A 16224-nucleotide genomic window follows, 5' to 3' on the forward strand; every position below is an offset into this window, starting at 1 on the left:
ACCCTCCTGTGGGTAAGAGGAAGCTACTCCTGCCTCAGTGCATGAGCTGGGACATTGGTCTTTTCCTGCCTTCAGACAGACTTGAACTGAAACATTGGCTCTTCTTGGGTTTCAAGGCTGCTAGCTTTTGAACTTGTAGTTATACCATCCCACGGACTCTCCTGGTTCTCAGGCTCTGTCCATGGACTGGAATTATGCCATCAGCTCTCCTGGGTGTCCAGCTTATAGATAGGCAGATTGTGGGACTTAGCCTCCATAATTGTATGAGCCAATTCCTTATTATAAATCTCTTTATATATGTATCCTGTTCTGTTTTTTTTTTTTTTAAATAATTCTTATTTTTTTTTTTTTAATTTTATTTATTTATTTTTGGCTGTGTTGGGTCTTCGTTTCTGTGCGAGGGCTTTCTCTAGTTGAGGCAAGCGGGGGCCACTCTTCATCGCAGTGCGCGGGCCTCTCACTATCGCGGCCTCTCTTGTTGTGGAGCACAGGCTCCAGACGCGCAGGCTCAGTAATTGTGGCTCACGGGCTTAGTTGCTCTGTTGCATGTGGGATCTTCCTAGACCAGGGCTCGAACCCGTGTCCCCTGCATTGGCAGGCAGATTCTCAACCACTGCGCCACCAGGGAAGCCCGGTTCTGTTTTTGACTAATACAGTAGTTCAGGCAAGAGAATGTGGTGGCAATATTGGGAATGGTGAGAAGTGGTCAGAGTTTCCAAATGTTTTGATGGAAAGAGTGTGTAGGACTTACTTATGGGTTGATAGAGAAGCCAGGGTTTTTGTATTAGTAGTTTACTGACATAATACATATGGAGCAGAGGGTTGGTGGAGGGGAGGGGAGAATCAAGAGACCCTGTGGAGGATGAGACAATGTGCATAAGGTGGCAGATTTGCAAATGTCCAAAAAAGTGGTCAATGTTGATTTTAGATGCTATTCCCTAACAACATCATGGAAAAGATGATTAAAGGGATGGTTTGTGATTATTTAACAAGAAGGAAAATAATCACTAGAAGCCAGCCTTGTCCACCACAAACAAATGCTCTAAAGCAACAGATCACTGGGCTGGTCCCATGGAGAGTCCAGGAGACCTACTAGAGGTCATGAAATGGCCCACAGTGGATTTTGCTTGACTTACACAGGTTTTGTTTGTCTTAAAAATTTAAATCAACATTTGCATACCCTCATATTTTAGATAAAATCTTCATCCCTAGCTTTGCAGTGAATCTGGTAACAGCAGGCCTGTATTCCCCCAAGGCAACCATTATATGGGGTGTCCCATAGACAGGATGGGAGCCTCTGGTTTCTTTGTTCTCTTTTGTCATCTCTTTGACATTATGCCCATTTTATTCATTTGTATTTGATTTATTCATATGACCATCCTTGGCCTTTTAGGCATCTGTCTTAATTCCTGTAATGTGTCTGTTGTTGTAGCCTTGGTATTGTTGAGATGGAAAAGCGGACCAGATAATAATGTCTGTAGGCGATATCTTAAATAATTGAGAAAAAATACTCAGTTTTAAGGACCTGAATGTAAATCCATGTAAACTTGGAGAGAGGTTTCTGGCAGTTTGCCTTAGGGCTTGTACTTGCCCTATTTTTATTTTTTTAAAAAAAATGGTGGGATGAAAACATGGGAAATTTACTTAGTCTAGTTTATAGATGTTGGAGCAATAACACATAGCTCATGTACTGGATATCAAAAACTGAAACTAAAAACGATCCGAATGGGCCTCAGTCTCCAAAAGGATATTCATCAGGAATATATTTCCACTGTATTCTATTGAAAAAAATCAATCACATGAATTCTGTGATTTTATATTAGCTACAAATGGAATCATGCATTTTATGCCTTTTTCTGTGACACCTTACTAATAGGATCACATGACTTTCAATTCAGATTCTTTATATCCACCTTATTTTTATTCTAAATTTGACTAGCTTCCTGGTCTGTTAAAACTAACAGGTCTTCTTCCTATGAACTGTGATGTCAGTTCATAGGAGGTGACTATGCCACTGTACGTGATCTCAGCTGACAGTATAATATAGATGCCACAATACAAAGTACCTGTGGTCTGCAACGAGAGAAGTTGGGTAAATTCTCTCCATTTACTGATCACTTACTATATGCTAGAAACTGTGCCAATCACATATCTGTTTCCTCACTCCATCCTCACAATCACTCCATTATCCTCATTTTACAAGATGACCATTATTAATGACCTTTACAGTGATGTTTTTTTGTGATAATTAACCACACTTGGAGTCCTGTCTTGAGTTACAGATGCTTCACTCTGAGAAGGGAATAGCACACAGGAATCTGTTTTTAAGGAGGCTTGGTAGCTGTAGGCAGAACAGCTCCCAAAGATGTTCACACTCTAGCCCATTGAACCTGTGAATATGTTGCAAGGCAAGGGGGGCTTAGGTTGCAGGTGGAATTAGGGTTGCAGGAGAGGAGCCTGGATTAGCCATGGGGGCCCAGTATAATCACAAGGGTCCTGATAAGTGGAAGAGGGAGCGAGAACCAGATAAATGGTAGTGGAACAGAGACTCAGCCCGATGCTGCTGGTTTTGAAGATGGAGCGAAGGGAGCCTCAGGAAGGAAAAGAAAATCGATTTTCTTCCAGAGCCTCCAGAAGGAATGCAGCCCTGCCGACACCTTGATTTTAGCCCAACGAGACTGATTTTGAACTTCTAACCTCCAGAACTGTAAAATCATAAACTTATCTTGTGTTAAGCCACTAAACTGTAATTTGTTACAGCAGCAATGGGAAATTAATACAGTGGTTAAGAGCATGCACTTGAGTTGAACTGCTTGGTTTGAATCCTAGCTTCACTACTTACTGGGTGACCTTAGGCAAGTCACATACCTCTTAGGCCTCAGTTTCACCGTGTGTAAAATGGGAACAGTTAGACTTTGTAAGCTTCTTTTCATGGGAAGTTGAGATTATTGGGAAAATTAGCTATTCTATGGAGAACCAGTTGGGATAATAAGAGAATGGAAAAATGTCACATGAGGGACCAGAGATGTTGAGGAAACCAGGGATATTTAAAGAGAAGATGTGAGGGAACACATGAAGTGTATGAAGTAGGAAAGCTCAGGGGCTCTCCTGTGGGAGAAAGATGAGATTCATTTTGCATTAAGTAGGCAGGGTTAGGATCAATATTTTATAATTACAGTGAGAAGTCTTTGGGCTTTTTTGACATAGAAATGACTAAAAGTGAGTCAGCCTCATAAAGCAAGGAGTTCCTGGGCTTGGAAAGACTTAAAAAAGGGCTGATGATCCAGACATATCACCTGTAAAAGAGTCTCTGAAGGGGGTGGGGCGGGGGCACTGAAGGAACACGAATTCCCAACCATCTCCAAAGTTTTACTGTGTAGTTTTCCTTCATTAAACATGCTTTATTGATTCATAAAACATGCATTTTAGCATGATTATGACACGTTGATCTAAGCAATTACTTGTTTCACTTTGGAACATACAACATGGATAATTTGAGGACAGAACTTTGTTTTCTTTTCTTCCCATTTTGCCCCGTCCCCCCACCTCTGGCAACCAACCAATCTGTTCTCTGGCAGAACTTCTTAAGAATCTATGTCGGCACCTTTTTTATTTTATTTTATTTTTTAACAGAGTAGGTAAGTTTTAGAATTACTTCATTTTTGATGTAAAGTTTAATAGAAATAATATGCAAGACCGTACCTTACTTCATGCTGCAGTTTGACAAAGGCTGTTATGGCTCCTGTGTAGTTAATTGTAACCTGAGTTGATTAAGCATTTCAATAACTAGCCTTTTGTTGTTGTTGTTGTTTTTAACATCTTTTTTGGAGTATAATTGCTTTACAATGTTGTGTTAGTTTCTGCTGTATAACAAAGTGAATCAGCTATACGTATACATATATCCCCATATCTCCTCCCTCTCACGTCTCCCTCCCACCCTCCCTATCCCACCCCTCTAGGTGGTCACAAAGCACCGAGCTGATCTCCCTGTGCTATGCGGCTGCTTCCCGCTAGCTATCGATTTTACATTTGGTAGTGTACGTGTGTCCATGCTACTCTCTCACTTCGTCCTGGAGTGAGGTGGATGGACCTAGAGTCTGTCATACAGAGTGAAGTAAGTCAGAAAGAGAAAAACGAATACCGTATGCTAACACATATATATGGAATCTAAAAAAAAAAAAAAGGTTCTGAAGAACCTAGGGGCAGGACAGGAAGACGGACGCAGGTGTAGAGAATAACTAGCCTTTTACCGGAGCGCTCAGCCCTCCATCCCTCTGACCTGCTGCTGCCCTATCCTGCCAGCTCTCAGTCTGTCTCTCTTGGTCTGGTTTTGCTCCTAGCTCCGCTAGACAGTGCTGGGGTAAAATCAAACCACCAAGCTGCTGGCACAGTTATCATGTATAAGCCCCGGGCCCTCCGTGTCACCTGGCGATTCCTTTTAAGCATTTCTGGTTGGGTCCTATTTTCACATGTGACAAAACTTTACTGCTCTCCTTGTCCTCAATTCCTTTCTTACCGGCAAGTGACCGAGCCTTTTTCTTTGTAGAGAAATAAGGACCCAAGGACAACTTAAAGACTAGCTGCTTATTTTCTTCACAAATAAGGATGGAAGTCGAATCTCTGTGTTTACCTACATATTAGAGTCATAGATTGTAGGTGTGCTAACTTCACAGCTTACATTTATTAACTAAGCCATAAAATAGAGGATGAATTTTCCAAAACAATTAAAAAGAGCTAGGGCTAGCTGATCAACATTGTGACTAAACTGCTTTCTTAATGGAAACGGTATACTTAAAAGGCAAATTTGGATATATTGTCATTGCTGCTTAGGAGTTGCTTTAAAATAATTTTGAATGACCACAATTAGTGTATCATAAGAATGCAATTCAATTCACTTTTGGTGATGGTCTAATGTGAGCTCTATAATGCCTAGGTGTTTCGTGTTTACGCTAATGAGAAACACTGCTTTAGATCATATTTGGAAAGAGTGTCCTTATTTTGTTATTTGCCAGAGAACTTGTCTACAAAGACTAATCACCTGGAGGAGTATCTTAGGATGTGCATTCCAATTCAGTAGGTCTGGGGTGGAGCTACAGCTTCTGCATTTCTGACAGTTCCCAGGTGATGCCGGTGCTGATGGTGTGTGGACCACACGTTGAGCAGCAAGAGGCTAGGTCAGCTGTTCTCCAGTTCGATCCCCATCAGCATTGCCTGAGCGGCAATTCTGCGTGCCCCTTTGGTCACTCTGATGTGGCTGACAGGACACTGTCACTCTAAAGCATGGACTTCGTTTCTCCACCTCCAGCAGTGCTTACACCCTCTTGCTTGCTGGCACGTACCTGCTAACTTCCTGGCACTGTCAATTCCAGAGGCAGAGGAAGTAGGGGCTTTGGTGCCATGTCATTAATAGAAAAGGAGTTGAGGTCACCAAGCCTCGTGGCCTTAGGATAAATTGACCGGCACCATCCTGTCCTCACGTTCAGAGGAACTGGATAACAGGCTCTTTTGAAAATGGAAGAATCTGGCTTAAAGTAGGCATAGAGCTGTACTGGGAAAAAAGGTCAGACTGAGCATGGGAAGATCGCTTGGTTCATTGATGGGAAACACTGCCAAGTGATGCCATTCTGGGAGCTTTGGTTTAAGATGTTGCTGGTATGGCCCTCAGGTCACAGGCCTGAGCACAGCTTCACTCTTCTTTAGAATTAGTTAGGATTTTGATCTTATTCAGGGATTCTGTAGTAAATCTCTTTATTAGTCTTGTCTTTATTTAAAGAACCCATTTTTGTTTATGACAGCTCTTGACCCTGTACACTCAGGAAGTTTCTGCAGAAGTGGGTCTAACTGGTTTGATCTTATGAGCAGACAGTTCCCCATCTGTTGTGGCATTAAGGTTTCTTGACACAAAGTATTCCCTCTACATGTTGGAAGTCATCACACTTGAAATTTTATCATTAAAGATACTTATATAAGAAAAGGTCCTCTAAGTAAGAATGAAAGTGGCTTTGGGCAGGGTGAGAGCCTAGAGAGATGGAGTATATACTTTAATGAGGATTTAGACTTTGTGTAACAAAATGATTCAGCATGTAAGAGAAAATAGTTTGTTGACAGTAATGCAACAACACATCAGTGTATACATACATGTCAATCCCAATCTCCCAATTCATCACACCACGACCACCCCCCCCCGCTACTTTCCGCCCTTGGTGTCCATATGTTTGTTTCTCTACATCTGTGTCTCAATTTCTGCCCTGCAAACCAGTTCATCTGTACGATTTTTCTAGGTTCCACATATATGTGTTAATATACGATATTTGTCTTTCTCTTTCTGACTTACTTCACTCTGTATGACAGTCTCTAGATCCATCCATGTCTCAACAAATGACCCAATTTCGTTCCTTTTTATCACTGAGTAATATTCCATTGTATATATGTACCACATCTTCTTTATCCATTCGTCTGTCGATGGGCATTTAGGTTGCTTCCATGACCTGGCTATTGTAAATAGTGCTGCAATGAACACTGGGATGCATGTGTCTTTTTGAATTATGGTTTTCTCTGGGTATATGCCCAGCAGTGGGATTGCTGGATCATATAGTAATTCTATTTTTAGTTTTTTAAGGAACTCCATACTGTTCTCCATAGTGGCTGTATCAATTTACATTCCCACCAACAGTGCAAGAGGGTTCCCTTTTCTCCACACCCTCTCCAGCATTTGTTGTTTGTAGATTTTCTAATGATGCCCATTCTAACTGGTGAGAGGTGATACCTCATTGTAGTTTTGATTTGCATTTCTCTAATAATTAGTGATGTTGAGCATCTTTTCATGTGCTTCTTGGCCATCTGTATGTCTTCTTTGGAGAAATGTCTATTTAGGTCTTCTGCCCATTTTTGGATTGGGTTGTTTGTTTTTTTAATATTGAGCTGCATGAGCTGTTTATATATTTTGGAGAGTAATCCTTTGTCCGTTGATTCATTTGCAAATATTTTCTCCCATTCTGAGGACTGTCTTTTCGTCTTGTTTATGGTTTCCTTTGCTGTGCAAAAGCTTTGAGGTTTCATTAGGTCCCATTTGTTTATTTTTGTTTTTATTTCCATTACTCTAGGAGGTGGATCAAAAAAGATCTTGCTGTGATTTATGTCAAAGAGTGTTCTTCCTATGTTTTCCTCTAATAGTTTTATAGTGTCTGGTCTTAAATTTAGGTCTCTAATCCATTTTGAGTTTATTTTTGTGTATGGTGTTAGGGAGTGTTCTAATTTCATTCTTTTACATGTAGCTGTCCAGTTTTCCCAGCACCACTTATTGAAGAGACTGTCTTTTCTCCATTGTATATCCTTGCCTCCTTTGTCATAGATTAGCTGACCATAGGTGCGTGGGTTTATCTCTTGGCTTTCTATCCTGTTCCATTGATCTATATTTCTGTTTTAGTGCCAGTACCATATTGTCTTGATTACTGTAGCTTTGTAATATAGTCTGAAGTCAGCGAGTCTGATTGCTCCAGCTCCGTTTTTTTCCCTCAAGACTGCATTGGCTATTCAGGGTCTTTTGTGCCTCCATACAAATTTTAAGATTTTTTGTTCTAGTTTCGTAAAAAATGCCATTGGTAATTTGATAGGGATTGCATTGAATCTGTAGATTGCTTTGGGTAGTATAGTCATTTTCACAGTATTGATTCTTCCAATCCAAGAACATGGTTTATCTCTCCATCTGTTGGTATCATCTTTAATTTCTTTCATCAGTGTCTTATAGTTTTCTGCATACAAGTCTTTTGTCTCCCTAGGTAAATTTATTTCTAGGTATTTTATTCTTTTTGTTGCAATGGTAAATGGGAGTGTTTCCTTAATTTCTCTTTCAGATTTTTCATCATTAGTATATAGGAATGCAAGAGATTTCTGTGCATTAATTTTGTATCCTGCAACTTTACCAAATTCATTGATTAGCTCTAGTAGTTTTCTGGTGGCATTTTTAGGATTCTGTATGTATAGTATCATGTCATCGGCAAACAGTGACAGTTTTACTTCTTTTCCAATGTGTATTCTTTTAATTCTTTTTCTTCTCTGATTGCCATGGCTAGGACTTCCAAAACTATGTTGAATAATAGTGGTGAGAGTGGACATTCTTGTCTTGTTCCTGATCTTAGAGGAAATGCTTTCAGTTTTTCACCATTGAGAATGATGTTTGCTGTGGGTTTGTTGTATATGGCCTTTATTATGTTGAGGTAGGTTCCCTCTATGCCCACTTTCTGGAGAGTTTTTATCATAAATGGGTGTTGAATTTTGTCAAAAGCTTTTTCTGCATCTATTGAGATGATCATATGGTTTTTCTTCTTCAGTTTATTAATATGGTGTATCACATTGATTGATTTGCATATATTGAAGAATCCTTGCATCCCTGGGATAAATCCCACTTGATCATGATGAATGATCCTTTTAATGTGTTGTTGGATTCTGTTTGCTAGTATTTTGTTGAGGATTTTTGCATCTATATTCATCAGTGATATTGGTCTGTAATTTTCCTTTTTTGTAGTATCTTTGTCTGGTTTTGGTATCAGGGTGATGGTGGCCTCATAGAATGAGTTTGGGAGTGTTCCTTCCTCCACAATTTTTGGGAAGAGTTTGAGAAGGATGGGTTTTAGCTCTTCTCTAAATGTTTGATAGAATTCACCTGTGAAGCCATCTGATCCTGGACTTTCGTTTGTTGGAAGATTTTTAATCACAGTTTCAATTTCATTACTTGTGATTGGTCTGTTCATATTTTCTGTTTCTTCCTGGTTCAGTCTTGGAAGGTTATACCTTTCTAAGAATTTGTCCATTTCTTCCAGGTTGTCCATTTTATTGGCATAGAGTTGCTTGTAGTAGTCTCTTAGGATGCTTTGTATTTCTGTGGTGTCTGTTGTAACTTCTTTTTAATTTTTAATTTTATTGATAATTTTATTGATTTGAGTCCTCTCCCTCTTTTTCTTGATGAGTCTGGCTAATGGCTTATCAATTTCGTTTATCTTCTCAAAGAACCAGCTTTTAGTTTTATTGATCTTTGCTATTGTTTTCTTTGTTTCTATTTCATTTATTTCTGCTCTGATCTTTATGATTTCTTTCCTTCTGCTAACTTTGGGTTTTGTTTGTTCTTCTTTCTCTAGTTCCTTTAGGTGTAAGGTTAGATTGTTTATTTGAGATTTTTCTTGTTTCTTGAGGTAGACTTGTATAGCTATAAACTTCCCTCTTAGAACTGCTTTTGCTACATCCCATAGGTTTTGCGTCGTCGTGTTTTCATTGTCATTTGTCTCTCGGTATTTTTTGATTTCCTCTTTGATTTCTTCAGTGATCTCTTCGTTATTTAGTAACGTATTGTTTAGCCTCCATGTGTTTGTGTTTTTTACATTTTTTTCCCTGTAATTGATTTCTAATCTCATAGCATTGTGGTCAGAAAAGATGCTTGATATGATTTCAATTTTCTTAAATTTACTGAGGCTTGATTTGTGACCCAAGATGTGATCTATCCTGGAGAATGTTCTGTGCGCACTTGAGAAGAAAGTGTAATCTGCTGTTTTTGGATGGAATGTTCTATAAATATCAATTAAATCTATCTGGTCTATTGTGTCATTTAAAGCTTCTGTTTCCTTATTTATTTTCATTTTGGATGATCTGTCCATTGGTATAAGTGAGGTGTTAAAGTCTCCCACTATTACTGTGTTACTGTCGATTTCCCCTTTTATAGCTGTTAGCAGTTGCCTTATGTATTGAGGTGCTCCTATGTTGGGTGCGTATATATTTATAATTGTTATATCTTCTTCTTGGATTGATCCCTTGATCATTATGTAGTGTCCTTCCTTGTCTCTTGTAACATTCTTTATTTTAAAGTCTATTTTATCTGATATGAGTATTGCTACTACAGCTTTCTTTTGATTTCCATTTGCATGGAATATCTTTTTCTATCCCCTCACTTTCAGTCTGTATGTGTCCCTAGGTCTGAAGTGGGTCTCTTGTAGACAGCATGTATATGGGTCTTGTTTTTGTATGCATTCAGCAAGCCTGTGTCTTTTGGTTGTAGCATTTAATCCATTCACGTTTAAGGTAATTATTGATATGTATGTTCCTATGACCACTTTCTTAATTGTTTTGGGTTTGTTTTTATAGGCCCTTTTTTTCTCTTGTGTTTCCGACTTAGAGAAGTTCCTTTAGCATTTGTTGTAGAGCTGGTTTGGTGGTGCTGAATTGTCTTAGCTTTTGCTTGTCTGTAAAGCTTTTGATTTCTCCATCGAATCTGAATGAGATCCTTGCCGGGTAGAGTAATCTTGGTTGTAGGTTCTTCCCTTTCATCACTTTAAGTATATCATGCCACTCCCGTCTGGCTTGTAGAGTTTCTGCTGAGAAATCAGCTGTTAGCCTTATGGGAGTTCCCTTGTATGTTATTTGTCGTTTTTCCCTTGCTGCTTTCAATAATTTTTCCTGGTCTTTAATTTTTGCCAGTTTGATTACTGTGTGTCTTGGCGTGTTTCTCCTTGGGTTTGTCCTGTATGGGGCTCTCTGTGCTTCCTGGACTTGGTTGGCTATTTCCTTTCCCAGGTTAGGGAAGTTTTCGACTATAATCTCTTCAAATATTTTCGCAGGTCCTTCCTCTCTCTCTTCTCCTTCTGGGACCCCTATAATGCGAATGTTGTTGCGTTTAATGTTGTCCCAGAGGTCTCTTAGGCTGTCTTCATTTCTTCTCATTCTTTTTTCTTTATTCTGTTCAGCAGCAGTGAATTCCACCATTCTGTCTTCCAGGTCACTTATCTGTTCTTCTGCCTCAGTTATTCTGCTACTGATTCCTTCTAGTGTAGTTTTCATTTCAGTTATTGTATTGTTCATCTCTGTTTATTTGTTCTTTATTTCTTCTAGGTCTTTGTTAAACATTTCTTGCATCTTCTCGATCTTTGCCTCCATTCTTTTTCCAAGGTCCTGGATCATCTTCACTATCATTATTCTGAATTCTTTTTCTAGAAGGTTGCCTATCTCCACTTCATTTGGTTGTTTTTCTGGGGTTTTATCTTGTTCCTTCATCTGGTACATAGCCCTCTGCCTTTTCGTCTTGTCTATCTTTCTGTGAATGTGGTTTTTGTTCCACAGGCTGCAGGATTGTAGTTCTTCTTGCTTCTTCTGTCTGCCCTCTGGTGGATGAGGCTATCTAAGAGGCTTGTGCAAGTTTCCTGATTAGAGGGACTGGTGGTGGGTAGAGCTGGCTGTTGCTCTGGTGGGCAGAGCTCAGTACAACTTTAATCCTCTTGACTGCTGATGGGTGGGGCTGGGGTCCCTCCCTGTTGGTTGTTTGATATGAGGTGACCCAACACTGGAGCCTGCAGGCTCTTTGGTGGGGCCAATGGCATACTCTGGGAGGGCTCACGCCAATGAGTCCCTCCAGAACTTCTGCCGCCAGTGTCCCCCTCCCCATGGTGAGCCACAGCCACCCCCTGCCTCTGCAGGAAATCCTCCAACACCAGCAGGTAGGTCTGGTTCAGTCTCCCCTGGGTTCGCTGCTCCTTCCCCTGGGTCCCGATGCACACACTACTTTGTGTGTGCCCTCCAAGAGTGGAGTCTCTGTTTCCTCCAGTCCTGTCAAAGTCCCGCAGTCAAATCCCACTAGCTTTCAAAGTCTGATTCTGTAGGAATTCCTCCTCCCGTTGCCAGACCCCCAGGTTCAGAAGCCTGACGTGGGGCTCAGAACCTTCACTCCAGTGGGTGGACTTCTGTGGTATAAGTATTCTCCAGTCTGTGAGTCACCCACCCAGCAGTTACGGGATTTGATTTTATTGTGATTGCGCCCCTCCTACTGTCTCATTGTGGCTTCTCCTTTATCTTTGGATGTGGGGTATCTTTTTTGGTGAGTTCCAGTGTCTTCCTGTCGATGATTGTTCAGCAGTTAGTTGTGATTCTGGTGTTCTCGCAAGAGGGAGTGAGAGCACGTCCTTCTACTCAACCATCTTGGTTCAGGCTCTTTGTTCTTTATTGTACATGTATTGTAGCCAGCTTCTAAAGTGGTCCCAGTGATTCTCACGTGATAGTCACTCCCTTATACCTATAAATTGTACCTAATTAACTAGATGCTCTAGCTGAAATGATTTCCAGGTGGAGTGTTAATGTGCTGCCTGCCGTTCTCTTGCTGATTATAGTAAAATGTGAAAGGTAAAGTGACAGGTAGAACAGTAAACACAAGGGGTCACAGGAATTGCTGGTTTTGGGAATTATCAGTCTCTTTATGTTAATAAATGATGAATTTTTTTCAGAAAAACATCAAGAGAATTGAGAAATGGGGTTTTGGGCAGAGATCAAATTCAGAGCGATGGTGGGAAAACAAGATGGTCTAAAGATGAAGCTGAGGGTGTGGCTGTAAAATCGCTTAAGATCTTAGAAAGATACAAAGTGGTGCCTTGGATATCTGTCCAGTCTAGCAGTAGGGCTTCTAAGAAGCTTAAGGGTGGTGTCCCTCAGTCATCTCTGCAGATGAAGAGAAGGACTTGTCTTGAAGGAATTTGTGGTTGTGGCTTTTGTCTAAGGGAGTGAAGTCCAATAAGATTCACAGAAGACATATGGTATTTTTGAGGGAATTGTATTTGCAGAAACTGAGGGAATCATATTTGCAGAAACTTTGTAAACTTAGACTGAAAGGGACAGAGGATTACAAAATAAAAAGACCTTTAGTCCTCCAAACTTCTGCAGCCAGGAAGCAGACTGAGAAAGCTACACATCTGCAAATACAAGCTACTTTCCAAGGAAATGGAAAGATAATTTTTAAGGTGGAACCAAGTGTCCAGAGAGTGAAGCAGAAAACCATGAAGGAAGTGTTCCCTGGCCTTGAATCCTAATGAAGGACCTGCCAACCTATGCTTTGCAGGACTTCAGAATTTCTGTGGATCAGTGACCTTTCATTTCTGCACACATTGATCTGGAATGTGTCTATTGGTTACCCTACAGCTGTCCCACCATTGTATGTTGGGTGTATGGGGCAGGTAACTTGTTGCTTTAGTTCACTGGCATTCAAGTTGAGAGAACTATTCAAGGGCTGTTTTTAAGGCACTACACCTGAGGAGCTTCCTGCTCCTCAGATTGAATGCCTCCCATTGAGCTGTTCAACTTGTGACTTAAGTTCCTTTAATCTTTGACCTCTATTCAAAATGAATAAAATGAATCCTGGATTGCAGGTTTCAGCTAGGTAGTTCACGCTGCCTTTTACGGATAGTGTGTACACAAGACTAACATCCTACCACTACAAACTGGTTTTTTTTAAATGTCCCTGAGTTCCCTAACAGCACTGCTTTTCTCTGCCATACATTTGCTTCCCCTTTCCCGAAGTCCTCTCACTCGCCAAGAACCCAAACTGTTGAATTTAGCCTCTTCACCTTCCTTCATTTCCCTTTTGATCATTCCCTCCCACTTTGCCATCGCAGCCTGCCTTTTCTCCCTGTGGAGATGAGCTTCCCAGCATGGCAAAAGGGTAACTGCCTCTCTCCACGTGGCAGAGAGGACCCTCACAGCCACCTGTTAGGGAGTGAGGTGAGGTTTCAGGGGGCCTGAGAGGCTCAGCCCTCAGATGTGGCGTTGCCAGCAGGTGTGAGCGGACCAGCCTGTGCTGGCGTGTGAGGAGGCCATTCTCTTGCCTGAGAACCTAACAAAGTGAAGGTGAAGAGTCGCATGGCATCTGCACAAGCTCAGCCCCATAAAGGGTTTTCTTTTTTGAAGCGGAGTAAAGATAGAAGCTCCAGCCAATTCTGCTCACCCAGTGTGTCTCTACTGTTGTCAGTGCGGGTGCAGCTGTTTACGTGAATGAAAAGCCTTGGTCTGTGAATGGAGGATTTGGGTTTTGAAATTAGATAGGAGGGCAACCTAGATTCTCATGCTGTGGAGGCACTTCCTGAGGCAGGTGCAGGGCGTGAGTAACGACCACACCTCAACTCTGAGGTTCAGCCAATGATCACTGGGCTTCTCCTGGGTCCTATAATGTGGTTTCCCTGTCTGTCCAGAGCCGGCTCAGCAACCAAACCCAGATTCCAGGTGTGGTATTCCACAGTCGTTCTGTAATTTGTAATCATAGAAACAGAACGTTCCTCCTCTTCTTTCTTCCCTGCCAACAGTTTCTGGGTGGGTGAATGTCAGTAGCTGGAGTTATTTTTAAAGAGGAGAGGTGAGGCTTGTCGCGCAAAGCTGGGAAGAGGGCGTTTGTTTGCAGAGCAGAGCTGACATCCAAGTGTAGATTACTGCTCAGTGGCCAGGCACTTGTCCTGTAACAGGTAATGTTTAACGTGCCAGTCACAAAGATCACGGGAACAGCATATGCCTGGCATAAGAGAGCACTGCCGTTTATGCTTTGGAAAACTGAAAGGCTATACATGCACATGTATTAATATTTTTTTTTTTACATACATGAGTGGCTTGGTCTTGCTTCCTCCTTTTTTGCTGGCTGTAATTGGACTTTGAAGCTTGGAAGTTATATCATAAAAATTGGTAACCTTTGTCTGAGAGAGAGCTCGGCTAAGCAATCACTTTCCACTTCTTTTCACAGGATAATATAAACGTTTTTTTGAAAGCTTGTGAACAGATTGGATTGAAAGAAGCCCAGCTTTTCCATCCTGGGGATCTACAGGATTTATCAAATCGAGTCACTGTCAAGTAAGTTTCACTGGTTTGTTACATGTTGTTTTAAACTTAGGGCTTGTAGCTTAAGTGTAAATAATTCCTGAGAGCTCTGATTACAGAAAAATCGTCCCTCTGTCTTCCTCTATTTGCATTCCAAAACAGACCATTTAAGAAATAGCTTAGGGACTGAATGTCAATACTATGACATAGTATGAGTGTGTTTCATGTTTGGTAATTGCAATCATTGTTGCTTTTGTTGTGGTCATCCATGTACAATGCTTGGTGTCAGTCGATTTATCTCTTGTAAAAATAAAATACAGTGTGTGTGTGAAAAAAAAAAAAAAGAAAAAAAAGAAAAAAAAAAAAAAAAAAAAAAGAAATAGCTTAGGGATTGTGAGTGTGAAGCTGTCTGTAACTGAGACCATGATATGTTATTATTTTAAATTCCTGTATTAGCCAAAATGGTGGTTTATATTTTAATGCTTGTCCAACATCATAGTGTTTAGTTGCTAATGGTGAGGACGCTCATTATATTTATAAAGAAAATGGAGAAGGTTATATTTTAGCTTACAGAGTAAAAATTATTTGAAATTAAGACATGATTGCTAACATAAAAATGAGAGTGGGACAGTGATAAAAGAGACTTAATATTTGGAAAGCAGCAGTGCTTGGGACCAACATGTACCGCTAATGACTTTTGTCAACTGGCTGATTTCTAAAAATGAACTGTTTTTCACTCTTTTAATAGTATGGATGAGAAAGTGAAAGTGGGGAGGGGGTGTGAAAACATGCGCGCAGGTGTTTGTGTTGTGTTTTAGATGGAAAATGCCGTTTGTGTTTGAGTATATGGTTTCAGGAAATCTGGTTTTAAACTCTTATAAGATTTTTCTCTTATAAATCTAAATTTGCTTTCAGTGAATCAGAATAAACTCATGTTACCAGATCAATGTGACAGGAAAATAATTTTATAATAATGACTTCCTCCTTATCATGGCTCTTAAACGTAATTAGCATTTTTCCACTGGAAAAAAATAAACACCTTATTCTATCTATAGAAATAATAGAAATGAAAAAATTAGCTTTTACCAATTCAAAGACTAAGTTTGAAGAGTTAATATCCCTGTTGTAATACCTTTAAAGTTATTAAAAAATGACTGTAAAATCTTAAATATGGCCAAGATTTTTTTCTAAAGAAGAATAACCCTGTCTATAAATATTTTTTATAGTAGTCATTGTCTTTAGCCATATAACCTAAAAACCTGGGTAGGATTAATCTTTTAAAAGCAATGATATTTTTAAATGAACAAGCCATTTCATATCTATATGCTTCTAGTTCTGTTGTACAAGCATTTCTAAACGACACAGCAGTGATATGTGCATAGCAGGGATGGGTCTGCCAGCATTTCTGATTAATTGGAAGATTGTTGATAGATCCTAAGTTTCATCACCAAAATGGCATGTTTACTTCTGCAGTATTCGAGGTCATGTTTAATTTCCATGAAAAATAACTATGGATGAATTTATTTTTCCTAATCAGCATTCTCTCATATGACCTATCTGATGGGCAAAGAAATTTTTAACTTTCAAAGTGTTTTTCTTCAGTTGTTGCTGTCTATTAAG

At 40.1% G+C, this 16224-nt stretch overlaps 1 protein-coding gene across 19 annotated transcripts in view; it reads left to right on the forward strand.

Moving 5' to 3' along the window:
• LMO7 (LIM domain 7) overlaps window positions 1-16224 on the forward strand; it is a 196263-nt gene that overhangs the window by 84388 nt on the left and 95651 nt on the right. For all 19 annotated transcript variants that reach the window (XM_059902917.1, XM_059902911.1, XM_059902913.1 and 16 more), the window contains one exon: window positions 14531-14637. In XM_059902917.1, the coding sequence (XP_059758900.1) occupies window positions 14531-14637 (107 nt within the window). The remainder of the gene's footprint in view (window positions 1-14530; window positions 14638-16224) is intronic.

The sequence above is a fragment of the Balaenoptera ricei genome, chromosome 18, assembly GCF_028023285.1.
Source record: "Balaenoptera ricei isolate mBalRic1 chromosome 18, mBalRic1.hap2, whole genome shotgun sequence".
NCBI classification, from domain to species: domain Eukaryota; kingdom Metazoa; phylum Chordata; class Mammalia; order Artiodactyla; family Balaenopteridae; genus Balaenoptera; species Balaenoptera ricei.